At 40.0% G+C, this 26619-nt stretch overlaps 1 protein-coding gene across 1 annotated transcript in view; it reads right to left on the bottom strand.

The window, feature by feature from the left end:
- Window positions 1-26619, bottom strand: part of CNTN6 (contactin 6) — a 116327-nt gene that overhangs the window by 17427 nt on the left and 72281 nt on the right. The window contains exons 8-11 of the mRNA XM_009817442.2: window positions 25764-25900; window positions 22235-22364; window positions 21022-21172; window positions 6125-6252 (exon numbers count right to left, since the gene is read on the bottom strand). Coding sequence (XP_009815744.2) covers window positions 6125-6252; window positions 21022-21172; window positions 22235-22364; window positions 25764-25900 — 546 coding nt within the window. The remainder of the gene's footprint in view (window positions 1-6124; window positions 6253-21021; window positions 21173-22234; window positions 22365-25763; window positions 25901-26619) is intronic.

Below are 26619 nucleotides of genomic sequence, written 5' to 3'. Positions count from 1 at the left end.
GATAATGCTTTCCAAGGAAAACAAAGAAAGAACTTATCTGATTTATTATTACAGACAAATTAGGTGTTTTTTTCTGGTATCATTAAGAGAGTGTCAGATGTTCTCATCGTGAGTTAGAGCTCAGACTTGGAACCCGCTTTCTCAGATCTCTCTGCATACCCTGATTGCTCTTCACAACCACGTAAAACTATCATTGTGGCAGCTCCATCAGTTTGTCTGAAGTCAAGGACTGCAGAAATGTGAAGGCCTCAGATGACTGTCTTGAAGATACTCAATCATTAGGTTAGAGAAATCTCTTCCTCTCCCTGGAAGCAGTGTGTCAGATGCAATAAATTCCAGATGATTCAAGGGCCATATTCTTTGTTGGCACAACTCCACTCATTTCAGCACACGCTGGCCAAGAACTTGGCTCCATAAATCTCAAATGAAGTAATTCCATTGTGAAGTACAGGTAACTTTTATAGAATAAAGTTGAAAAGTATCTGGGAACTACAGAGAACCTCCACAAAGTTTTCTTTACTTGCTTTTTCTCCCTTACTTCTTATTCTCACAGGTGAAATAGAACTGCATGAATAACACTTTGAGGAGAGAAATTCTATTACTTGCAATAATGCTGTGTATGTTAAAAGAAGAAAAAAGAAATAGTACGCTGGGATACGTTAAAAATTGGAAAGTTACTTTCGTGGTAGCTGGAACTTCTCTTTGCCACTAGCAGGCAGAGAGGCATGATCTGCTGGCCTGATGTGGTCCTCCAAACTTGTCATCTCTTCCTTCAAAGCCATCCTGTAAGACTCTCTCCTTCCTTAAACCTATAAACTGTGTGCATCTGTACACCGAGCTTTTAAAGCCAATGAAACACGGCATCGAAGAAGCAAAGTCTTCCCCTGAACACCACCATCGACCTCAAAGTGGAAATTCTACATTGCTCTGAACGTGTATGGTATGCTTTCTTCCAGACTCCACTTGGGTTTTGTCTGCTCTGTCTTTAGCTGTGCAGGAGAGATGTCTCCACACATATTCTCTCATAAATGATGCAAAAAGGTTATGCCTGGTTTACAAGAGGGTATTGAAGGGTCTGGCAAGTCATCCTGGGCTGTCCCTCACCTCATGTAGCCCCTGGTCTGACCTGTGCAAGTGCAGCTGGGAGAACCAGGAGGTGGGAACTGGCTCCTCTGAAATCACTGCAAAGGGTCACCTCCACAGCTCCTCTCTCCTGTACAGTGTAACTGCCCCTGCGGATGGAGAGGGCTCACCCTAACACGGCTCGTTTACAATGTCAATCAATTAGATGGGCAACAGCATGTTTCCTGAGCCATCCATTGGTAAGCTCAATATCTGGATATGAGTAAAGAGTGGTTACAGGGTCCAGCTTCCCAGACCTCTCGGGTAGTCCCCAAAGCCTAAGATGAGCTCCTTGCTGCCCAGTATAAATCGCTGCTGGCATTTTATCTGTCTTGCTTAAAGCCGACTTGGATGAATCTGTTTTGCCCTGCTTTGATGACAGCCTGAAGACACTCTTTGAATTGGGTTCTCTGCTAAAACTCCAAATCAAGGCACTTACACCAGGGATGAAATTCACCTCTTCTGCTTTAGTTCATTCAGCATTAATAAAACTTTGCACCACTACTGAATTTTCCATGTATGAAGTACTCCCTGTCCTTCAACTTTCTCTTTGAAATATCTACCCTTCACAAGACCCACATCACCTCTACTGCCACAAGACTTAATGCCACCTCATTTTGTAACTCCTGCTTCTCTGTATTGGATGGTTGGTCACCAGGATCGGTGCATTTTGACTCTTCTACAATGCACTGTATGCAATTACGGCATTCTATAAATAAGTAAAATACTATAAATAAAATCAATTTATTTCTATGGAAAGGTCGAAGTAAGACTAAGCAAGAATGATACGGACAGGATTGCACAGAATTTGTAATCAGGTTCAACAGTTACATTCTAAACCCCACAGAATACGGTTAGAAAATGATGTCCTGTTTTTTGTAAAATCTTTAAGCCTCCATCAAAGCAGTTGTCTATTGTGCAGGAAGAGGCCATTAGCTCCAGCTGGTTCTAATGATACTGACTGGGAATTTTTTGAAACTTTTCTTCATCAGAAGGTTCCAATAATATTATGGTTGCCTCATTAGGTCTATCATGTAATTTCTTGTGTCATTATTTGATCACACATTCAAAGAGATCAGAAATAAGACATCTGCAATCCTGTTATAGAATGCTATTAGAAGGAACAAAAATTCCAGAGGTCATTTATCTGTTAAAGCCTATGGAATGCTTCCTTAGGGAGTAGATAAATATTTTGGAAAAAAATGCATTCTGTGGGACCCTCTAGTGAACCGGTGTTTTGTAATATCAGAACATAAAGGTTTCTTCCTGAAACACAACAAATCCCAGTAGCTATATGCTGTTAGTATTATAAGAAGCCTACTTTCTTATTGGGATGAACATATTTGCCTCCACCAAATATTGAAAACTGTCCTTTCGTGAATTATACTGGGTTTGTGTGCAAGTTGTGGTTTTTTAGTAATGTTAGCAAAAAAATCCTTTTTATTATGGTATTATCATTCTCTTGTATCTCTCGTTCTAGCCTGCTCATATCCAGTGATGCCACTGATGTAAAGCGGTTCACTTGTGCGATATTTTCTGCTTCTTTTATGGGGTTGTCTTTAAGACTTCCACCTCAAATACTTTTAAAAGCTTCTTAAAAGCTCTTAGTTCTACATTATCTATCTATCTTGCTTAGCAACTGCAGACATGCATTATATGGCAAATCCCATTCCAGAGGAGAAAATAGATAAGATGTTGTGAGTGCTGGAGGTATAATAAAGACTTCTCACACAAAGAATAAACAACTCAATGAGCAGCAATAAACTTAATTTGCACATTAGATATGCTTTTCCAAGTTCTGACATTTCAGTTGAAAATAATGCTGAAGCAATGAGGCCTATAATTGAACAGCCAAAATTTCTCCAGAGGGGAAACAAAAACAAATGTTCCCTGCAAACAAGATCGTTTTTATACCATGTTGCTACTCAGTGTTTTAATAAACTTCATAAATGCCAAACAAAATATTTTTTTCATGTTTTAATGCGATTTTCACATATTGCTCCATTAGGATGTACGTATGTGATATGTGAAATGGTATATAACCGTAATGAAGTCAGAGCTGCCTAAACCCTAAACTTCTTGGTTTATTCATTGCTAGCTGTGCTGTAACATCGTCTCAGATTACACGTTGCACTGCATCAATGCTAACTGCTCTTTCATAATATGAGTATGAAAAAGATTTTTGCCAGCTGCAGTAGGTTAGGGAGGAGGTCATGCCTGCAGGCTACAGTAACCATCCTGAAGTCACTGAAAACAGGGACATTAAGAAAAAAGAGAGAGTTACAAATTACATTTAATAATGTGCTCTTCTTGTACCTACAGACATTATTATTGTTAGCTGTTTTGCAAAACTGATTAATATGCTTACTATAATTGCAGAGGTTCCACTTTTTAACTTTTTCTCCTCATGTAAAATCAACAAATATGAATACTTTTATATGAAAAAGTCTGCATTGAAAAGATCTTGCCGGAGCAAAGAGAAATACTAAGTTTGCCTCAGTTTTCCTTCTTTTTTTTTCTGTCAGTGATCAAGGATCAGAGCATAGTCATTTCATATGCTACTCATGGGCATATCTATACAAACAATATTTCTTTTCATGTCCTCCAGCTCTGGAGTAGTCCACCTGAGTGATAAGTTTGTAGAAACTCTTTTTACTAATGGAAATAAGCCATCCATCAGCAGAGCAAAAACTTGAAGCGAAGGACTGCTTTGGACGTAATGTACTTTAATGTGCTCCCTAGTGTATTTAACCGTGTCTCAAAGAAGTTGAAATATACTGAGAAATACTGCAGGGAAGACACCCCCCTGCAGAGCATCGCTGGATTGGGACCAGGGCCAGAGCGTGCGGTTAGACCTGAAGCTCAGCCCCAGCGCAGACAAAGCTGCAGCTTTGGAGGGAAGGAGAATTGCAGCAGATGTGACCATTTTATACGATGTGTCTCCTAGCCCATAACATGATTTTCTGGGTGTTTAAACTGATAATCACAGGATGGCTGCTAGGGAAGTTATTTATACACCTCCAACTAAAGCATCACAACACCTACAAATAAGACTCCTGGCCTCACCATGGTGGTCCGAAAAGCTGAATTAGGGGTTGAAGTTGCCCGTGTTTTCAGTGGGAGGGCTTAGACCCCCATCCAAAAGCAACACAGACCACTCGATAAATTGCCTAGACCAACAGGAGAAGCTCAGCAGAGCCATGTGCCCCAACGCTGGCTGTGCCTGCTGCAGCTTAGGCTGACAGCAAGTAAGGAGTGTCACCCAAGTGGGATCTTGGACAAAAGCTCCTTTTCTGTGAGCGCGCACCTTCCTGGGCCAGGGGCACACTGCTCAAAGCGACAGCAACCCGGGGGCTGTCCGCCCTTTGCACTAATGGTTGGAGTCTCGTGGTTGCAGCGCTCATCCAGAGTACAGGAGACCCGGGGCCAAGTCCTTCCCAGTCAAGGGCTGTGAACAAGGGCTCTCCCACTTCTCTCCGCCATGACTTTGTACAAGTCTACTCCAGCTGAAGAAGAGCTGAGAGCAAAGAAAGCAGTGGCCCGGGGGAAACTTGGCGCCCCCCACAGTGACAGCGTGCAGTGAAGATGGGGGGGGGGGGAAAGGACAGAAGAAGGAAGCCTGGCTTTCCAGTCCTAAAGGTTGTTTCTGGTTTATATGCAAGTGCTACAAAATGTGACTGGTAGACAATAACTGCACTTAGTGCCTTAATCAAAAACAAGGGGGGAAAAAAAGGAAAAATAGGAAAAGAAAGCTTGACTGGCATTGGAGCTGGAAGTGTTACGCAGTCAGGCCAGTCCTTGCTGACACCCATACAAAGTTTGGGAAACATCATGCATAACTAGGTAGTTGCACTGTGGCACATCTCATCAGATCCCGCTAGTCATTTTGTCTTAAAGGACGTAGGATTTGGCTTCTTACAATGATCCTGATGGGACAAGTTCATACTGATGACTCTCAGAGAGGCAAGCTGGTTTGTTTTTAAGGAGAGGATTAAAATTTTATCTCGTATACATAACAGAGAATAAAATAATGGTAACGTGGGAGGAGGATGTTCCTCATTCGCCCTTCAGAAAAGACCTGTTTAGTTACATTAACTTGTATTTAGCAGTTGAAATGGTTTAATTAAACCAAAATCTAATGTAAGAAAACATAAGCAAAAGAATCAAATGCTTTCAGACAAAGGCGTGTCCTGTGAAATGAGGTGTCTTAGTATTAATATCCAGGAAAACAAACTAGTCTGAAAGCGTAGAAGGTACCCTAACGCATCCCTTGTTTTATTATTAATGCAGCAATTAGACTGGGCAAGGGCTGTGGAAGATGGCCATTTTAATATTCAGAATCAAAAGTCCTGTGAAAGGCCAAGGAAGAGTTTTAGCTTGGCTCTGATTTGTTTTGCAGGTATTTACCAAGGTAGCACTCAGCAGCTGGGATGCAGAGACGGAGTGGGTGGCTTCAGGGTCTGCAGGAATGCAATGTATGCACCATATATCTGTCCCACGCTGAAGAAAAGAAACCCACCTGATTTTCAGCTTACTTCATAACATCTTATTTCTTTTTGGCACCCCAGATTTAAAGTCTCTTCTGCAGTCTCAGATGTGATATAAATTGTAAATGAGCTAAACAAACTGACCCAAGCAGACTGCACAGGGTACGCTCCACACTGCCTCGGTGTCGTTTCCAACTCCGGCTGCCCAATGCCGGCAACAGTGCAGCCCATACCCGCGACGTCTAAATGGTACTGCAGTGCAAGTATCATTATTAACGTTGCTACCTGTTTCTGTGGATATCTTGGGAGACCTCCCCGATAAACAAATTGATCATCGGAGCGGCGCGGTCATGAGGTTTTCTGCGCTGCAGGCAGTGGAGAGCTCTGTTTCAGCTTTAAACTGCAAGTAAAAACCTGTCAATACTAGCACTGATTGGCACAAACTTGGGCATCCCAATGAAAAAAAGCACATACTTTCTGATATTCATAAAGCACAAAAGAAAATACTGAAGTACCTTTCACAATCAGGTTCCCTGAATTTCTGGCAACTCCAAACTGATTTGTTGCTATACAAGTGTACACCCCGGCATCTGATCTGGTGATGTTATGGAGCCTGAGACTGCCATCCTCTAGTAAGGTGACCCTGGGGAAAAAATAAACAAACAAAAAAGAAGGAAAAACCACTTCTGTTACAGGAACCGTAATAGAAATGCAATGCTACTTTAATATTTAAATGCTTCCATTATACTTTTTCTCTTCTGCAGCAAGCTGAACGTGTACCAACCAATTTTCACCTCTGCTTATTATTCATTTCTATATTAGGAATGTTATGTTGACATACTGGAGCTGACCATTAACTTACCTAGCTGACTTCCTTGCAGCAAAATTTGGAGTCTCAAGAGAAAGAGGGAAGACCCAACTTGCTACATAATTGTGCTATATTTTACCATGGGGGGCTTTTTTTTTAGATCCCAATGCTCCTATGCCATGCTAATGCTGTGTTTGAGCCCAGCTGCCTGTGCAATTTTGTCAGGATTATTAAAAGATATTAGCAGACTAGCTGAGATGCTGAAATGCCATCTCACAAGCCAAGGAGCCAAATCAAATACATCGCTGTCTCATAGGGCCCTCAAATCACCTTATTAGTCACTATGTTGTTTACACCAGTTTGCAGAGTATTGAGTAAATTGCATTTAATAGCAATTTCAGGACCACTCTTGGGTTTTATGGGCAAAATTAATTTCTAAGCTTGTTCATATGCTTCTTCATGTCAATGAGATATTTTAGGATGTAAGTCAGTACAGAGTTCAGCATATGCTTTCCTTAGGTAAGCTTTCACTGCATGCCTGGCAGCTTTTTGCTTTTACATACAAGGACAGCACTTCAGAGTTTTCACAAATTCCAGAACACACATCTATCAAAGGCAGAGAATTTCAGACTGAAAACTGCATTAGATAAGTGATGAACTTTTGGAGAGAAAATTAATATTATCCTGCAATGTTTTGCTAATTTTCCGCCAGTTCTTCCATCCACCTGTTGCACCTCGTAGATGTTGAAGTTCTTGACCAATTTGTTCTGAGCTTAGAAGAAGGACAGTGGGCTGAAAGACATGAAGTTGCTGGAAGTTTCATGAAAAAGGGGTCAGGGTCTTTATGCACAGCCCCTCTTGCTAGTAAGGCCACTGCATGAGCACACTCCTTAGTAGGCATCAGAGAATCTACACCCAACCGGTGAAGAGCTGCACTCAAATGCCACACTTTCTTACATCTAACAAAATCCAGCTGCAAGTCATGCATCCACAGAAAACCAGGCTTCATTCATTCCAGCACTCACAGAAGCACTGCTTTTCTTTTTATATTCCTCTTTTAATTGACATTTAAATCTAATACAAGAATCCTTTTATAAAAAGAAAATATCTAACTCATGCATCACAGCTTGGGTATTTAATATTTATTACTAACAACATAAGATTGGATGATGTAATGAATTATTAAAGGAAACGAACAATAACAAGAGCAGAAGTTGAAGCTGGCAGTAATATCATAGCAATTAAACACACAAAAAACATCAGAGTGTCTTGCTGCATTCCACTCTGGTATTTATACGCTTGTAGCTATATGTGTAACACACATTAGACCTTGTTCTGCTTCCCGTTACATGCTTCTAGTCTCTCAGCTGATGGAAAGAATTGCTAGACTTGGATTTCTGGTGATCTTCTTGCTCACATCCCCCCAGTTTCATGTCTCCCTCTCTTGTCTGACCTTACCCAGCTGAAAGATTTGCCCCTGAGCAGGGGTGGATGTAGGAATGAGAAAAGCTGAGATGACCTCACAGTGCTGGGCACTCTCCCACCAGGGTGTGGAGCTGAGAGGGAAAGGGATTTAGGCTTGAAGGAAAATTCTTTGTTACCTTGGCAATAATCACCAGGTACTGCAGCAGTTGTTTGCACGCAATTTGTAGTACGACGAGAAAATAAGTTTGCGTTTAATAATCCATCATATATCCATATTAAACTGGAGAGGAGCAAAATATGAAGCAACAAAGTATGCTTTTCAATATGATGATGTATCAACTAAATGACATTTTTCAGGCGGGGAAGGATGAATAAGTAAGAAAGAACTGTGCCTTTCTGCTGGCATCATGACCCTACGCATCAAAATGAGAGACTGTGGGTGCCTCTCCCTCTCAGTATGGGGACGTACCCGATGACAGTATTTCAAAGGCAGGTTTAAATATGAAGAAACATTTGCAACTATTTCATGTCTGCCTCTTCAATTTTCTTTGCATTCATGACGCATTTCTTCACACCAGTTTGCATCAGCCACAAGAAAACACCCTCACTAGAAACTGCTGGTGATAAAATAGTTGATTCAATTGACTGGTTAGCTAACATATGGTGGCTTCATCAAACAGTATCAAAAGCAACTCAGGTGTGACTCAGCAAATGTTCATAAACTGGGTACCTGAATAATAAGTTATAACAAGTCACTGCAGTGTGTTTCTCACCATCAAGTATCGATGCCCTGTTATTTTTACTGCAGTTGCACCTAAAAGCTCTAGGTAGAAATTTGAATCCAGAAGTGGGCACGAGGCAAAAAAAAAGACAATCCCAGTCCCCAAAAGCTTCCAGTGTAGCTAAATGCACAGGAAAAACAGTCTGTAAAAATACAGAATACTAAAGAGGAGACTCTTTGAACGCACAGGCTCTCTATGGATTCCTGGCTAGGGCTTTTTCACTGAAGTTTAGTCATGTCTAGCTCAGATTTTTTTCCCCTGTATTCTTCATTGGGAATTGAGACCTGAATAATTCCCAGCTTCCTGGTTTAGCCACTAAGAGGGGTTTGTACCCACTCAAGAGCTGACAAGGTAACATTTGATCTGGAGAAATACTGTTCTGAGACAACATTTCAGCAACTGGGCAGGATGAGGATGGAATGGCTCTTTGAATGGCTCAAAACGGAGCTTAGCAAAGAGAAACCACGAGCTAATAAAAGCTTCAGAGTTGTTTGAAACAGAGGTCACGCTACCTAAAGACAATTAGGGAGCTAGCAGTAAATAAGATACTCGGGCAGAATTTATGTAAAAGCACAAAGGACTCCAGAGTAATTAGTTAGTGGGGAAGGGAATTAAAGAAAAAAAAAAAAGTGAGTGATTTCCAGCTGTACCATGGTCTGTGCCAGGAGAGGGATGAGAAAGCAGAGCACAGCAGAAAATCAAGATGATGCACTTCAAATGCAAGGAAAAAAAAGCAATGTGAAATACCGACCCAGTTGCCATGAACACCAAAGTTGCCATAAACTTCTTCAGAGCCACGACTTTATGCCGTGGGTGGGTTCAGAGGGGCGGCACTTTATCCTCTTCCATTTGTCTGTCAAATAATGGAACTGTGATTCTAAAGGCAATGAGAATATTTCCTTTAATAGGCTTGGGATCAAGCTCTAAAAAAACGATTCAAAAAGAAGCTGTGAAACGCATGTCTCACCTGCTGAAAGGCCTGCTGAAAACCGTTACTTTTCACAACGTTTCAGACTGCAGGAAGGCTATAGATGAGAATTCTAGGCGTTTGCATCAGAAGACAAGGGAATTCCAAGTATTGCGACAAGACAGAAAAGTTTCACTTGTCCAATATAATGCAAGTAGAATATTTTGTCTACCAGGAAAACTGGAATTCTATCAGTATGTAATGAGTGCCTGTCGAGGGACAAAAAGCAAAAGGTCTGAAGCAGATCTGATAAATGCATTCCTGAGAAAGAAGGAGGAGAAGGAAGAACAAAACGAGCTACTTGGGACACAGCTGTTCATAAAGCCCTGTTGCAGCGAGGGATCGCTTTAGCATAAGCCTAACTCTAAACTTGCGTCTCTGACTTACAAAATCCTTAAATACCTATCAGACTAGTGCCGATGCCTATGTTCCTGCCTGAATTACACAGGTGCTACCTCTGGGTAAATAGCTCAATTAGGGAAAGTTGCTATGAGGAAGAGAAGAGATGGAAATCCAGTTATACAAATCCACACAAAGTTCCTGTGCACAAGGGCTAATTAGAAATACCCAGAAATACCATTCCCTAGGTAACAAGCCTGGGAACTTACCCTGCAAAAAGGTGGATACGTTGGCTGCAGTTCACTGCATGTGGATCACTGGAACATGAGGCAGCTCTCGAAGCCCAGTTCAGGGACATGCCTAGCCAATTTTCCATCTGCAGGATGCCCGTGGCAGCGGGCGAGGGCAGGGCAAGGGTGCAGCAGCAGGTACCACAGCCCCTTCGCCGCACCGAGCGACCTGTAACCCAGGGTCTGGATCTGGAGACAGTGCTTTTCTAAACAGGATGAAATCTGTCTTCAGGAATGAACCCAAAGCCCGTTGAGCCTCTGCAAACCTCTAGTCCCACAACAGTTTGTGAGAAGTTTTTCCCCCATTTATTTAAGCGTAGTGTAAGCAATGCCTTTTTGTTTGTTTTTAATCTACTCATCCCATTGGATTGATCCACGTCCTTGTCCTCTCCGAGTGACTCCGTTAGTATACAAGATAAGCATTATAGGCAGGAAGGGAAAACAAACAGCCTACCCAAGATCTGCTGGAGTCAAAACTGCATAATGTTGAAAAAGAAGAGTTTGCAACTTTTCTGCAGAAAACATGAGACTGGGAAGAAGTGAGAGCTCATTAAAATTGTCACACATACTTTTTAAGTAAAGAACTTGAGAAATCAAGCAGGGATGATAGGTACAGCTTTTAATTAACCAGGCCAAACAAACCATCTCCGAAAGTGTTGTCTCATGTGAACAAAAGATTGTTGATGGCTATTTGCTTTGATCTTAAGAGCATGAAAGAATAATATGTATTTAACAAGGCTGATAGAAAAATAAAATCCGAGGGAAGAAAGAGGTGTCAACTCATTAGATTTTAAAGTGCAGCAGAGGTAATTTTTGTGCACTGCTGTATTGTTCAGCCAATCTGTTTTAGAGAGAGGTGCGATTTTAATTCATGGATGTGAATTGCATTAGTTCAATACAGCAAATGTCTTTGAAATCCCCATCAAAATCGGTTGAGCTGCAATGGTGTAAAACAAGCCTACTTCTGCAGATTTCAGCACTGCCAGGAGGGCAGCTATCTCTTCAAGGGCATAAAATAATTCCTTTCAAAATAAAGTAACCCTGATACTTAATGTAAAGATTCACTCTTCTCCCGTCTGCCTCTAACATCGAGTGTCTGACACCTCATAATGTTATTGAAGTCATCATCATTGCACTGTGCAGATAAAAAGGGAGTATGCCGGATCTGATGAAATCAGAGGCAAAGTAATTTTTATTATCTGAGAAATCTTGTTTGAAACCATGTCTTCTCAGTCTCACTTTACTGCTCAAGAGCAAAAACACTCTTGCTTTCATAGGCTGTGAAAAGATGTATTGTTTATAAATTTCTTCAGATATGCTAGCAGACATTGAGACAGTAACTGACTTTTTAAATTTTACAAAGATTGAGAAGCATCAGAGAGGCTGAATTAAAAAGTACAAGGGGAAGTAAGTGAGGGGCAGAAACAGGAGCACGGCTCTCAAGTGACTCAGAGTTACCAGTGATTTATGCAGATGTAAATGTGAGTAAAGTTTGACGGAGTGAATGAATTGTACCTGCTGATGACAGCTCTGGTATTTTTGAAAAGGTCCCACTGAGTCCCATCTGAGATCCGACTGTCTGTATTATATGTTAATGATCTTTATACCTGTTTATCCTATTCTGAGCATAATTGGTATGCTAATAGTATTGCCATTTAATAAACTATGCTTAAAAGATTTTCCTTATCTGCGTGCTGATATAAATGAGCTTCAGAGTTGACTGACAATTAACTGGAAATAAAATAACGCCATTGAACTGTCTCTTAACTATTTGGATCAAAACAAAATTACACAATTTAGCTGAATAGTCTTACCAAAATATTTTAGAAAAGGATACTATTAGCAATGATAGAAGGTGACACTATAACACTGTTCCTTGCTATTTCCTAAAATTCCCCTCTGTTCCTAAAAAGAAACATTATTTTGGCATAGAATCTCTGCAATTTGGGACCACAAATATTTATTTTATGTAAATATATACAGACATCTGAACTGAGTTAAACTCCATCATAAAGCTTCCAGACAAAATACAGTATTTGTGGGAGATGGTACTCCCTGTAACATAAAATAGCAAAAGTTGTTTTGCCTTGTCTTTAACAAACTCAAGTATTAAAAGTGAGGCAGATGTTCTTATGCCATGACCAAAGAAAAAAGTGACAAAAATACCATGTCTGTAGGCATGTGTCTAAATCTCTTGTAGTAATATGCCTCAAAACTTGTAGCCGGGGAATACTGGGCAACAGCACCTCTATGTGTGCGGGAAAGAAAGACGTGCCAACCAAACAACTAGTTTAGTGACGAAACAAAACAAAACAAAACAAACAAGCAACCCCCAAAAGTGTCACTTGCCATGTTTTAATCTTTTCAGCTTTCTGAATCCTTGTGATAGTTTTAAGGTGCTTGTGAGCCTGTTCACCCCCAGTCTGCTGTGCCAAACAAACACGCACATTTCTGGGCTTTTCCCACATAGAGAACTTGGTCACATGTCATATTTACAAGATATGGCCCATTTATGGCTCTTCTCTTCCCTGTGTCTGTCTTTGTCCTGTTTCAAACATGCATCTAAACAGTGGATGCCATGAGAATAGAGATGTAGTATAATCCTGGACTGAGACAAGAGCCATACCTTAGCATGTCCAGGCAAAAAGAAAGATTTCTTGGTTAATAACAAGTCTACCTTGTGCACAGGACATAATGAAACGTCATATTTATGTAGCCATATGTTGAATAGTCTGAACATTCATAGCAGAAAAAAATATAAAGTAGTACACTGAGAAGGAAAGGATCAGGAACCAGATGTTGTGAAATCCTGTGGTGAGAATCCAGGCAGAAAATGAATTGAATTTGCAAAGAAAAAGGTTGCCATTTTTTCTATTCGCCAACAAGTTCTGCAGTTTTTATGAAATCTTTACAACTCTGGTACATCAGAGAAAAGTTCTTTCAGTGCAGGATGGTATGCCCACACTGCTACTATTCAATCTAATCCTACCATTAATCATTATTTTTATGATTCAGACATTATTAGGAGTTCAGACACAGCCATTCATACAACCAAATTCACTCCAGATGTAAAACAAAGCCCTTAATATGGGACTTAAGTAGAATTTAAACAGTACATAATGCCCTGAATTACCCTCTGCGTGGGAGTTTAATTCACTTACAGGAATCTTCTTCCCTATCTGCTTGTCAGAACATATTTCAAAAATAAAAATATAATAAAACCTGCTGTTAACTTTAAAGTATTCTATATATACAACAAGTAACTGACACCAGATACACAGCGTGATGCTGGCTTGCTTCCAGAATCCCTGGGCAGCATGTTCATGTGCACACACACACGTAATAGATACACAGTATTGGAGATGCTGTTGCAGTAGGTATGTTCTAATATTGGACTGATTAATTTTTAACAATCAAATCAGGAAAGGGATTTTGGAATGAATAGTAGGTTGAAAACTTTTGGGATCAGGAACCATCTTTTATTTGGTGTTGGCGCAGCCTGTTTTTCATCCAACACTAGTATTTTTGTATGCTGTGGCAGTACACACCAGAATAGTGCAACGGTAGTGATGTGCATGGCAGTAAACTTGGACGAGAAGAGAAGCACAGAAGGTTGCATTCTCTCATTATTTTCTGTGCAAACTCCTAATTAGGAACCTTGATTCAAAGCTTGCTGAAGCCAATGGAAAAACTCCAATGAGATTATCTGGCTTTGGATCAAATCCTGACCATCAATCAGAATACTTTCATGAAGCAGAGATAGAAGATGAACTTAAAGGGAGAGAGGGCACCACACTGACGTTCGCTGGGCTTTAGTTTATTGCAACTCCATGTGACATGGAAGAGTGACAGATTGCTTGGGACATCTCAGCGTGTAGGACAGCCCCTCAGAAAGGCTCACCTTAACAAGGTTCCCAGGAGTTGAGTAGGAACAATTGAAAATTGTATTAGAGAGGTGTCATACAGAAGGGAAATTGTAATAAATCCAGCATCATGCAGGTTGTCATTCTTTCTTATACATGAGAACATATGGTTCATTTGCTTACTTGACGCTCAAGCTATCTGATGTGCTAAACACTATTGCATTAAGTAGTCAGTAATACTTGATGAAATTAGGTTTATTGGCTTGCTCCATTATGAAACTCTCTAAGGAGAGAGAAAAGAAAGGAAAAGCCCTTTTCTTATGTCTTCCACTGCACTAACATTCTGTCTGCTGCCTGCCAGCATTTCATTGGGTCAAGTAGCAATGGGGGTCCCCTTCTGCCTTCTCATTACTCTGCAGTGGATTGACTTCAAATGGAAAGATAACAGAGAAAGAAGAAAGGGGGAAAATAAAGCAAAATAAGATTAAGAAGAAAAATAAAATATTGTCTTTTTCTTCCCCTCATCTGTGCTCATTCTTCTTTCTTGTATCTCGCTCCTCATCTCTCACTCATATGCTTCCCACCCCCCTGCCTTCGCTCTCAGCTTGGGGGAGAAGACAGAAATAAACGGAAATGTGGAGAACACAAAGAAGGAAAGACCGAAGGTACTTCAGGTCAGCCTGAGGCATTTTCTGGCATCCCTTTGGTTGTGAAACTTTTCTTACGCCACTATAACTAGTTTTGCTGGATCACCAAACATTTCTGCTTATGTGTACTCACTCCTCAGTGAGTACTGCCATGTTTTATGTTCCTCTTCGATTCAATGACATTATTCAGAAGGAAGCAGGGGCAAATCCTTGCACACTTATGCCTACAACCAACACTGAAAACAGAAAAATACCACTGCTGTCAGCAAATAAGTATTCAAGAAATATATTATAGCTGCCTCACTAGTCTTTTGCAATACCTTCTTCCCTGATACCTCTCACATAGAAACCGAGAATTTTGTAATCTGAGCATAAGATATTTTTAGTTAGAACATAGAATACTCCCTGCAGCTCTCAGCATTCCCTTGGGAAAGGTGTAATGATGTGGTTTGTCTCATTATATGTAGTAGGAGCGTGTAGTAGTAGTAGTGTGGCCTGAGAGGTGGAAAAACAAAGCAATTCTATACAGCAATCTCAGGTTTTGTAGGAGTTTTCATGTCTTAATGTGTAAGTTCAGGCCAAGCACTGAAAGCAGGCAGGTAAATCCATGCCTTTGATTTCTGTCAATCTCTTTGTTAGCAAGGAATGGAACTGAAGCGATTAATCAAATATAGCAGATGTGGAATCAATTCCATTGGTACCCTAAGCAAAATTAGAATTTCATCAAGAGATAAGCTTAATTTGTATTCATGTTGACTTACAGCGATGGTGTCTAAGATACCTGGAATTGCTCTGGTTGCTGATGCCCACACTTCAAGTGCTCTATTTAAAAACTAAAATAGGAAATGAACTTCTTTACAAGCACACAGACACTGATAAGATAGAAGGGTTAAGGCATATCATCAAAGCTATGCAAAGCTTCTAGTGGTAGAAATGCAAGAAGGATAAAAATGGAGAGACACTTAATCCAGGCTTCAAAAACCAGACATAAAAAATAAAATAATAGCAATATTAATATCCCATTGCTATTCACCTAGCTGCATTGCTGTAGAAAACTGGGAATAGAATGGTAAATGCTGGAATAGCATAAGAAAATATGTTCCATATGAAACTTGCTACCAGCATACAAATGTCTATACTACCTTTATCTGCAAACAGTGGGTGCATAAAGCAGGGTGACAAGCAAAGCTTCTCTCTGCCTGGGCTACTCATCGGGTCTGACTTCAATATAGGTAGGGGTTTTTTCAGACACTGTGGATAGGTTTCATTCCCCCAGTTTTGCTCATCTAAAAGTTAGGCATCTCATTTGAGATGGAGGTGCCTGCCAAGAAAAAGTAAATAACTACCTGAGACTGCATATTGACTTCGGCTAAATAAAAGTTAAGTGGCATCAATCTCCTCCTTTGTTAGTAGAGTAGTGCAAATTTTGGAATTTTCAATCCATTTTGTCTTGATTCCTCCCCAAGCAGATTTTTTTTTTTTTTTTTAACTATAATGGATATTCTGGAAGGTTTCAGTACAAGCTAAACAAACAGCATTGACATTCTGGTAATTGAAATGTTTCATTGAAGTTTGTTGAACGGCCCTGACACATTTCTTCTCAAATTGGTTCAAGCTGAAATGCTGTTTCACAGTACAGTATGTTTTGTATGTTGTATTTGATCAGTGGATTGAGGACTTCTACTGTTTACCAATTAATTGCCTTTATTTTTTTAAGTCCCTATTTCTCTAAATCCAACAGCAGTCACAAGACGACAGAATTCTTTTCCCAAATAACAAAAAAGTTTAAAATGTGTTAAAATGTTCATGGGTTTGGAATCTGACTTTGAGCAGCAGAAGAACGGCAGAAGCAGAAGGTGGCCACAACTGCCCAGGAGACTGGTCGAGCAATTCAGATGCAGCACAACCATGAGCAGATCCAACCCTTTGGTTAAAGAAACCTGCTGGGTCCTTGCATTTCACTTGGGAGCAGGAGAAGCCCCTCGAGCTTGAGGCTCCAAGGGGCAGCTGTAAGACCTCAGCAATTACCAGATGATTCCCCCCACCCATCATGTTAGAAGTCTCCAGTCACATCATCTGCTTGGTTTTCTTTGCATAAAGCTGTTGAAAGACAGCTTTTCATTTCAGTGCTCAATCTTTCCCCCCTGCTTCCTTTGAGAAAGGGCAATAACTTGAGTGCAAACCACCAAAAACGAGTGTGGCATGGGAGAGAGAATTTACCATGTAGAGCAGCTTTTCTTATGGCACAGAATCAATTACCATCCTTCACAGAGATGGGACTGAACTGTGTCCTACAAGCAAGTCTAGGAGCCAACAAGTATTGAGCATATTCTATTGACCCCTAAACATACTTCTTGTCCAGCCCCCAGAAAATGATTTAAATTATGAATATTTGCTTATTACTGATTATTAATGCATGGAAAGTGCTGTATATGACTAATGCATTCCTTCAGCCTACCTCATTTCTCGGTTTTCCCTCAGCTATCCTCATTTAAATTCTGAGTGGAGTGAATCACATATGTTTATATGCATTCACTACAGTGTTCAGGGATCCTCAACTCATGGTGAGGGAATAGCACCTCTCTCTGGTAAAGCAAAAGGGGTTCCAATTCCCATTTATTAAAATGCTTCAATCAAAAAGAATTTTTATAAAATAAGTTTTCCATGAGGGTCCTGATCCTGAATCCACTGAAGGGGATAACAAGACATACATTCGTGATGAGATCAGTGTCTAGACTTGCAAATTTGCTTTATTTAATATATGAATTGTTCCCTTCTACTCTTTCTTTTCCTCAGTGGACACGTGAGATGATAGAAGTGAGATGAAGAAAACTCCCATTGCACTTACTGAGAATATGACATACATGAAAATAGCTCGTATGTGTGTCAAACTCCACAGGGTGGGAGTTCAGAGCATGAAGTTTGTTCTTTTTCTTTGCTGCATTTCATTTCTACATTGAGCTAAAAATCCCCAGCACACGCCAGGAAAGAGTTGTGCACTCGGCAAAGGGAAAACAAAATCTTTTCAAAGAGTTGCCCATTGGACAAGCGATATTGCTCCTGAAAGCCCATTTCTCAAGACTTTGATCCAAAGAAGGAGGTTAATTGCCCAAAAGAAAACCTGAAGTTGTACCGCTAGATGATCCAGAGAAGCTAATCGGGGGATGATGTGAAGGGAGAGCAGGTAAAAGCAACTAGGATTAGCCAACTGTGGAATTTATTTTTGATTCCTGCAGCTGACAACCTTGAATTCCCTCTCTAAGGTGGTCAGCAGCACGAACCAAAGATAAATCCCACTACTCGGGGGGTGAGCCATATGAATGAGGGTGGAGTTTAGCTATTTCTGAAAATTTTGAAGTAGAATACTCAATGAAGAGGGGACGTTAAGACTGGGAACAGTAAGCAGACCTTGTACAGGTATGTTCAGGCTTTGGTTTACCATCTAATGTAAAAATTTATCAATCTGGGAATTTTTTGAAGGACTTATGTCTATGCTTCAAATGCAATAAAGTATTCTACATAAATCGGAGCATACAAGCTGTTGAAGATGTGGGAAACAATGTGTTTGAGCTGCAGAGAAGATGAGAGAGACAAGCAGGGCTGGAGGAAACTGTCTGTGCCCTGAAAAGGGGACTGAGGGCTCAGGACCATCTCTGCTGGACTGCGGCAACAGATTCAGAAGATTACATGTCAGACTCAGGAAATGTTAAGATATTTTTCAAATAGCAGGGGCCCAAATGCTGCAGCTTGGTAAACTTAAAAAGGCTTGATAAAAAACCTCAGAGAAAAATCAGATAAAAAATATTTCATGGTGCTTTTATTAATATGGATAGTCTATTAATTAGCTCTTTTAGTTAGCACACTTCTCTCTACATACTTACAAACTAACATTAATATAACGCAGTGTTATCTTGTCATATTAAGAGCTCAGATGATCAGGGAGAGCAGTGGCCATGCATGCATGACTATCAGGAATAAACTATTATCATGAGTGAAAGAAAGAGGGCGAAAAGAAAGAATATCCTTTCCCCTTAGGGTGGAATAGGTCCAGTTGCACTATTCCTGTAACAAAAGGCTGAATTTGTCTAAATCATTCTGAAGAACCTATGTGATCTGACTTATTTAGTAATGTGTCCATCACAGTTTTGCTGTCAGAACTGTAAGGGATTGGCTTTTCCTTTTTTTCAGCATTTATAACCGAACCAAATATTAAAAATAAGCTAGTAAAGGAGTGCAGAGAGATTATAAATGCATGATAAAATGGGAGCAGAAATAAGGATGGGTTTAGTTAAAATAGTTAATCTGTATGTGACATGTCAGGGTTTAATCATACATAGAGAAAGGCAGAGCAGATTCCTTCCCTTTTCTATAAGCAAAGATACGTATGATTTCAGTACTCTAATTAGCTGTGTGCTTTAATTACAGCCATACAAATCCTTATTTCATCTTCTGTTTTCTGTCACAAAGATCTCTCGAAAAATACTGTATAGATCAGTTATTTTCTCTTCTTTAAAACCCTGGCATTAGCTATTTTGTCATTTAATAATCAAAAAGCCTCATAAATTCTACTTCGCACCAGTGGACACACTGGTAATAATGTTTTGCTCACAGATGGGGAGTTTAAACACTCACTCCCTGTGCCTCAGTGTAAATCCTGCTCCTTTTGTTTACTCCTGCTAAGCAGCAGAAGGCCTTCTGGGATGCTCAAAAATTACAGCATGCTTATAATTGTTGTTAGTAAATTAATACAGAAGCACAAGTAAATACTGTATGCAGTATGTAAATATTTTGTATAAGCAAATCAGATGGGAAATATCAGGGTGCTATAACCTCAAGACCTCGGCTTAATTCAATGATATAAATTGTAAGTTTTAAACAGTGCTCTCCTTGCTCCTCTTCTCCTCAACATCAGAAAATCCAGAGATTACCAATGGCAAACTGTATACCAAGCATGTTTTCTACATACTGTAGGGATAGGCTCCGTCTAATAGGAATGAACAAGCATTTTTGATGAAGAGACTGTACAATCAAAATGCAAAAAAGATTTGACTGAACACTAGTTAGAAAAATATTTTTCCTCAACAGCTGAGCAGTTAAACAGAAAATAAAACTGCCATTACTGAAAGGGAGAAAAAAAAATCATTGGAAAGTTCTCTACGTCCTGTGGCATGGATTGCTTAGCCAAATTTTTCTGTTCCGTTGCAAGTACCTATGTGAAATACCTCTTCTCAGATTTGCACTTTCTTTCACATATACTCCTCCAATTTATTTTTATCTGCATTGTACATTACTGCAGTATGGGATAGGGAAGCATCTCTTTGAGTCACAGTTTCCAATAATGTTGCTTTAGTGAATTATAATTAAGTCTTATGTGATCCAAACTAACCTCCTTGAGTAACTGGTCCTGTGTGCAAAAGCTGGTGATCAATTTCCAGACCTTTATGAATCACTGATTCTGTTTTCAGTCTTTGAAAGTGATAACATGATAGAACAGTGTTGCTGTTACATTTGTGAACTGAAAGAGATGCTGAGAAAGATTACAGTTCTTGGACACTGTGGCCCATTTCATCCATCCATCTACATTTGTATATGGAAATACCATGGTAGTGTATTGTGTGTACTATTCACAACTTACTCAAGTCAGTAAGTTGCTTTTGATTTTAATGTTTTACCATTTAACTGATGTTAGCGTGTAATAACTTAGACTGTTTGTGGCAGCTCACAAATAAGCTATCAGCCATCACAGACCAAATGTCAGTAAAGCCATGCTGAAGACCACGCAACCCTGTATTGGTTGGTGAGGGAGTGTACCAGTATGCTGGTCCAGTGGCTAAATCCTGCCTAAACAGAAGAGACAGAATATGGAGGCTGGTTTAGCTATGGGTTATTGTACAACCTGTACAGCTGCTAAGCAATTATGCCACAGCCTGGGGGTACATTCCGCTTCCCTGAAGCCTCCATTGATGTCTCCTACATGAAACTGATTCACTCATGCCTTGAGTGCGGTAAACAGTCAGCTCTGATAGCGTTGCAGTGAATTAACTGCTGATGAACGCAAACGTATGTATCATACAATTACCCCCGTGTATTCGGTTTGGCTTTGTTCTCAACCACCTTTATGTCTGCAGAACTGTATGGCCACCGCTAAAGACAAATAGGCCTCTGGCATCAAAGTTTTCTGTCAATGAGCTGTCAAAAGCAATACTAAGCCAGCCGTGTTTCAGTGATGTTGAAATGATATTATTAAAACAGAGAACACCCAACAATCCAACAACTGGTTTATGATGGTACCTTTTGTTCTGGCGCAGAACCTCTGAGCCTTTTCTCCAGTTAATAACTGCTCTGGGAGAAGCACTCGGTTTACAACCAATTGTAACTTCACCTCCAACTTGAACGACAGACTTTTTTTTCACAGGATTTTTGGAAAAATCAGGCGCTGCAGCTAAAAATAGAGAAGTAAAAAGGAAGAGAAGCAGAACAGTATGCAGCTGACAAGCTACTAAACAAACTTGCTAAATTCTCCTCTTCGAGTTACATAGGAGGTGAATCCAATAATTGTTTTGCTTTTGAGGTTTCTGCAAAAGCAGATATTCCAAACATGAAAAATGTATTTAAGTACCAAAGAATGGAATTAGTTGTATCTTATTTATGCTGTTTCTAAACTGCCTACCTAGAAACTGTCTGCTCTGACAATCTTTCCTTAGGGTTATCTGCAGACTGGGAGAATACGTCTATCTGTGATGAAGAACGAGGTTCCCGAGAGCAAGAGCTATGTCAGCAGGGGAAACATCATACTCCTGATCCCAGCCACATGGATTCGTCTGCAGAGAGTATTCAGTTACAAACACGGTTTTCCAATGGCTTTCTGTTCATACACTGACACTGTGTTCTGAAAATGTTTATTTTTCCAGTAATTTATGTGAAAATTCACTCTTGCAGAAGAAGAAAACACAAAACCTCTACAACAGTTAGGTGCTCTTCAAGTCTGTGTTTTACTGGTTTCACTAGTATTTGGCTGTTGAACAAGCTTTATACTTGAATATGTATAACAGAATGCTTTTTATAATATATGAACAAATTCTACTTTATGTGCATGTCTGGTAATCATTAATGAGATTACTTGCTACATGTTATTTGTTTTTATATACATATTTGCCATATGCTCTTTGTTTATAAGTTAAAACTATTTTCCCCCCTCTTTCTGAAATGACTTTTAAAAACTGCAGAATAACTATTAATAACTCAAAATACTAAGTGAGAAACAGCATTCATTAAACTTGTGTGTATGTGATAAAAAAAGACCACACATGAGAATAGATTTTTTCCCCCAAACCAGTCATGAAATAATATAAAATGTTTGCATGTGGGTGAAGAGCAAGCAGCAAAGAAATATCAGACTTAAACTGCCAGGTGGAATTTAATCTACTCATTTCTTAAAATCAAATTTTTTCAGTGAGTGTCCTGTTATACTCAGTACCTGCTCATTTTAGTGACATTTACTCACCTATCACCCGCAACTCAGCATTGGCATAAATAGTATCGTACTTGTTTTCTGCCACACACTGATAGAGGCCAGAATCTGACATATTCAGCATAAGTATGATAAGAGTTCCATTTTCTATTTGAATTCTTTCCTGATAAAAGAAAAACAAGCAAAAAACATTGACAGAACCAATGAGTGTACGATCCCAAAGATTTTGGCATCACACGGATGCACCTGATCATAATTCAGAAGCAGAAATGTCATTTTCTTGGAAGCAGTGTGAATTAATACATCAGAAATACGATGTATACCTTGTCTATATGATGGCGGTTACGTTTTCAGACCTCTTAGCTCTTCAAACTTTTCAAGAACTCCAGACACATGTTGCAGAGTCATTGCCTTGGGCAGCTTTGCCCAGATGTTCCAGCTGTGGCATGTGTTTCTCTGCATTGCTGAACTGTGAATCTGTGGGTACGCTTCACCACGAAGCAGATGGAGAAGCAGCTACTGCAGGGCAGGTACGGCTGCTCCGCGCTGGGAGCCTGGAGCATCTTCCATACGGCTCCTGAGAAGCAGCACCTACAGCCCTGTCTGGGGGCATGGCGAAGCCTGGCCTACCCCCTCATCTGATGAGATGAATCTGATGATGATAATCTTTTCTGATGATCAGAGAAGCTCCACAGGAGAGAGTTGCTCAAATAATGGAAACATTTCAAATGTCATCAGATCACAAGTCACAGAAGAATGATCCACTGAAGAAGTTCTACTGAAAGCCAACACTTCTAAATCCCTGTTGGAAACCCACAGGCAGCTGTTCAGATCAGAGGGGGAGCATGCTCCTCATGGCTTGAATTTCTATACACACCAAGTTTCTTTGGTGCAATTCTGCTGAAATAGAAGAAACTGCACAGTAGGTAGATTTGGCCCGGAGCTTCAGTTTTGGTATATTAAAAGGAGTTTTGTTTGCTCTATTTTGGCAAATAGAAAAAAAGCCTGTTTCATGCTACAAGCATAACTTAAAGCTAAATATTTTGTGATTTTACTATTACTAGCCTCCAGAGACAATAGCAGCTCCACTGCAAAGTGTAACACTGAGAAGGAGAAGAGAATATGTTCCCCAAAACAGATCAGCGTGGAAGAAACCCACGACAGGGAATATAAATTCCATCATCGAACGCAAGTCTGAAACAACAGATATTATTATTACACTGCTCCTTTAGTCCGGCTCTGCTGCCTCTGAAGTAGTAATGGGAGCATACATCGTTAGAGTATACAGCGCAGTCTTTGCTGAACGGCTACAAACATTAAAACGTATTTGTGACCTGCTGATCGTATATAACCTCACTTGCTGAGATGCCACAGCCCAGGCGGTTGCACAGCCCGGTGGGGTTTCTCTTGCAGTGCTTGCAGAGGGGAGAGTGCCACCTATTGAGCTATGGAGCTCTATTTTCCAGTACTCTGGCTTCTCCTTGGAGGTCTCCCAACCAAGAACTGACCCAGCCCAACCTTGTTTAGCTTCGAAATTTGATGAGAGCACAGCCTGCAGTTGTATGGCTGGTGTATTGCAAACTAATTAAACAACATTACGTTACTTATACACTGTAAATTTTTTTTTGAGGCTCTCATTGCAGGTTTTTTTTTTTTTCATATTTAGTTTTACCTTCAGGCTGTTTGCTATCCTCTCGATGCATTCTATTTTTACAGATATCCTTTGAATATAAAAGCCCTTTCTGAAGCAACACTCGCGTTTCATACACATGCCGAATTCCCCACCATTCTCTGCTGGCTCTTTTGAGCCGTGCAGACAAAGAGAAGAATAAAGCACACCATGTACACAAGCAGGAATAATGCAGGGATGACCAACTAGGTGGTCAGGGAGAAAGGTTTGACAAAGAGTAGACAATATCCTCAGAATCAGCCCCAAGGTGGAAAGCATCTGGAAGGTATTCTTCCTGTGATATTTCCAACAAGCAGGGTGCTGTGACAGACTGAATATTTTATTACAACTCCCTTGTACTTTCACTTCCAAACTATCCATTTTGTCCATTGAGCAATAACATTCAGCATTTTGTTGCCTGAAGTATTCCACTTACAATACGCTGTAAGTACTGTGACAATGTTGGTTGAAAATGTGTCCATAGAGCGGTTTATTCTTTTTTATTGAAACTATGCAATTGAAGAGTGACAGATTCTAAATATCGCTGTCTTCAAAGAGAGGAACTAGATCATCTTGCTTAGGAAGAGGTGACAATGAATAGAATGATCAGGTTCAGAAAAATTGCAATCCAAGTAAATTCTGGCTAGCCTTTTCAGATGCTAGTTGGGCTCTGTTTACGGCTAATCCGGCAGAAAATCATATGGAAGATTGGACCCCCCTCCAATTGCTTCAAATAAGTACTACTAAGTCAAACAAGTGCTTGTTCTGCAACCCAGCAGGTGCTAATTTGCCCCATATGTTTTGGAAATGATTCTGTACCCATTCTTGCTAGACAGAAATTAATCACAGTATTATTTTTTCCAACCAAGTAAGAATGCATTACAGATGAGCCATGCCATTTTATGCCTGATAGGTGCTGAATAGACACTTAATAAAAAGGAAAACTTGGCCCCAGCAGAATGCAAATGCAGCAAAGAGTCTCTTGCCACAGAAATGGCGTGAGACCTCTCCGTGAGGTCACCAACAACTGAAGATTGGAAGATGGATGTGCCAAAGCTTGGCTGCCACAGAAGTATAATTATACGACCTAGAAAGAGGCAAAGCTGGGTCCACAAGATCTGTCTACGTAAGTATCTGATCAGGTTTCTTAAATGTTTGAGCTCCAGTTGATTTCCCTTCTCCTCCTGAACTCCTACCACTTCACTACTTCACTTTCCACTTGGTCCTTCTTTTTCCTTTAAGTGAGATTTTTCACTTATTCACCTTTTCCTTATAACTTTATATGGTTTTCTTTAGTCTATTATTCCCCGACACAGCCCCAGAAAAGTATTAACCTCAATATTAACTGACTGATTAATTCAGTTAGAGGATTAACATAGCATAAGAATGGCCATACTGCATGAGACCAAAGGTCCATCCAGCCTACAGATTAAGAACAGGAAAAAAGTGCAAGTTAACAGGCTGATTAGTTTGCAATGCCAGCTCTGAAACACTCTTCCACAAACAGTCAGTTGGTATCCTACCAGTTTCCCAAATTACAGATTAGGTCTACAAACGTATCTAGTGTTTCTGGACAGACCCTTCTTTCACTAACTATAATTGCTTCCATACCTACTGCCATATCTTGTAGCAATTAGGTGTTCTGTAAGATAAATCATATGAAGAAATCTGTGTATCTATAAACTGGCAATACCACACATTTTCAATAAAGATGAACTCCAAGAACTGAAGCTTTGTGTTGCAAAGAGTTTACACTGTTGTGTTTATTTTGGTATCTTAATCTTTAAGTAAATTTCTGAAAAAAGGTAATGCACTGTAAAATGAATGTCATGACTAAAACATGTAAAAACAAAAAGATGAGCAAGAAAGCAAACGAGACAACAGGAACCTTACCTCTGATGTGAGCGGCTGGCCATTTTTTAACCAGCTGTAGGAAGGGCTTGGTTTTCCTTTTGCCTTACATTCCCAAACTAAACTGTCATAGAGAGACAGAATGGCATTTTGGATTTTTTTGTCCCATTCAGGGAGTGCTGAAAAGAATATGCAAACCATTTTAAGCAGGAGAAAAATTATTCTGCTGGAGGTATGCTGCCATTAATTGATGAACTGAGCAAGGCTAATCGGTATTTGTCCAACAGATTCTTATTATATTGCAAGTGAATTCTGTACAACAATTTCCTGGCATTAAAATTCAGGACTAACTTGGAAAAACGTTAGAGATCAAGTGGCTAGTGGGCAGGAAGTTCAGTTTAGATATTAGTCATTTTGATGGCCAAAATTTGCAGAAGCAGTGATTTTAGATGCCCGAGACTCTGCACATGCTCTCTGAAAGCACCGAGACCCCTACTTTCTGAAAAACAGTCCTCCTCTCAAGGTACTTGGGTCTGTATACCAGAAATAGAAATATCAAAATCATTAGTCAGCAGCTAATAAAAATCATGGATTGTAAATATTACCCCTCTGTTTTATCCAGGTACCTGAGACCATGGGTTCTTTGTAATTTACAACACAAACACTACAGAAAGGAATTGGGGCTACTCAGATTAGAATAATGCCTTCTGAATACTTGTGGCACATTGACATAAATTCATTGCTGTGTAAAAGCAGAATTTTTGGTTGGACTTGATGATCTTACAGGTCTTTTCCAACCTTAGTGATTCTGTGAATTTGCAGGAGTCACCTACGAGATCTGTAAACATCCAACTAAGCACTCAAGAACTGAGCTGAGCAGGAATTAGCTTGAGGCAGG

Source organism: Gavia stellata, chromosome 12, assembly GCF_030936135.1.
Source record: "Gavia stellata isolate bGavSte3 chromosome 12, bGavSte3.hap2, whole genome shotgun sequence".
Classification (NCBI taxonomy): Eukaryota; Metazoa; Chordata; class Aves; order Gaviiformes; family Gaviidae; genus Gavia; species Gavia stellata.
The sequence above is the reverse complement of the archived record's forward strand: the minus strand, read 5'-3'. Positions and strand labels throughout refer to the sequence as shown.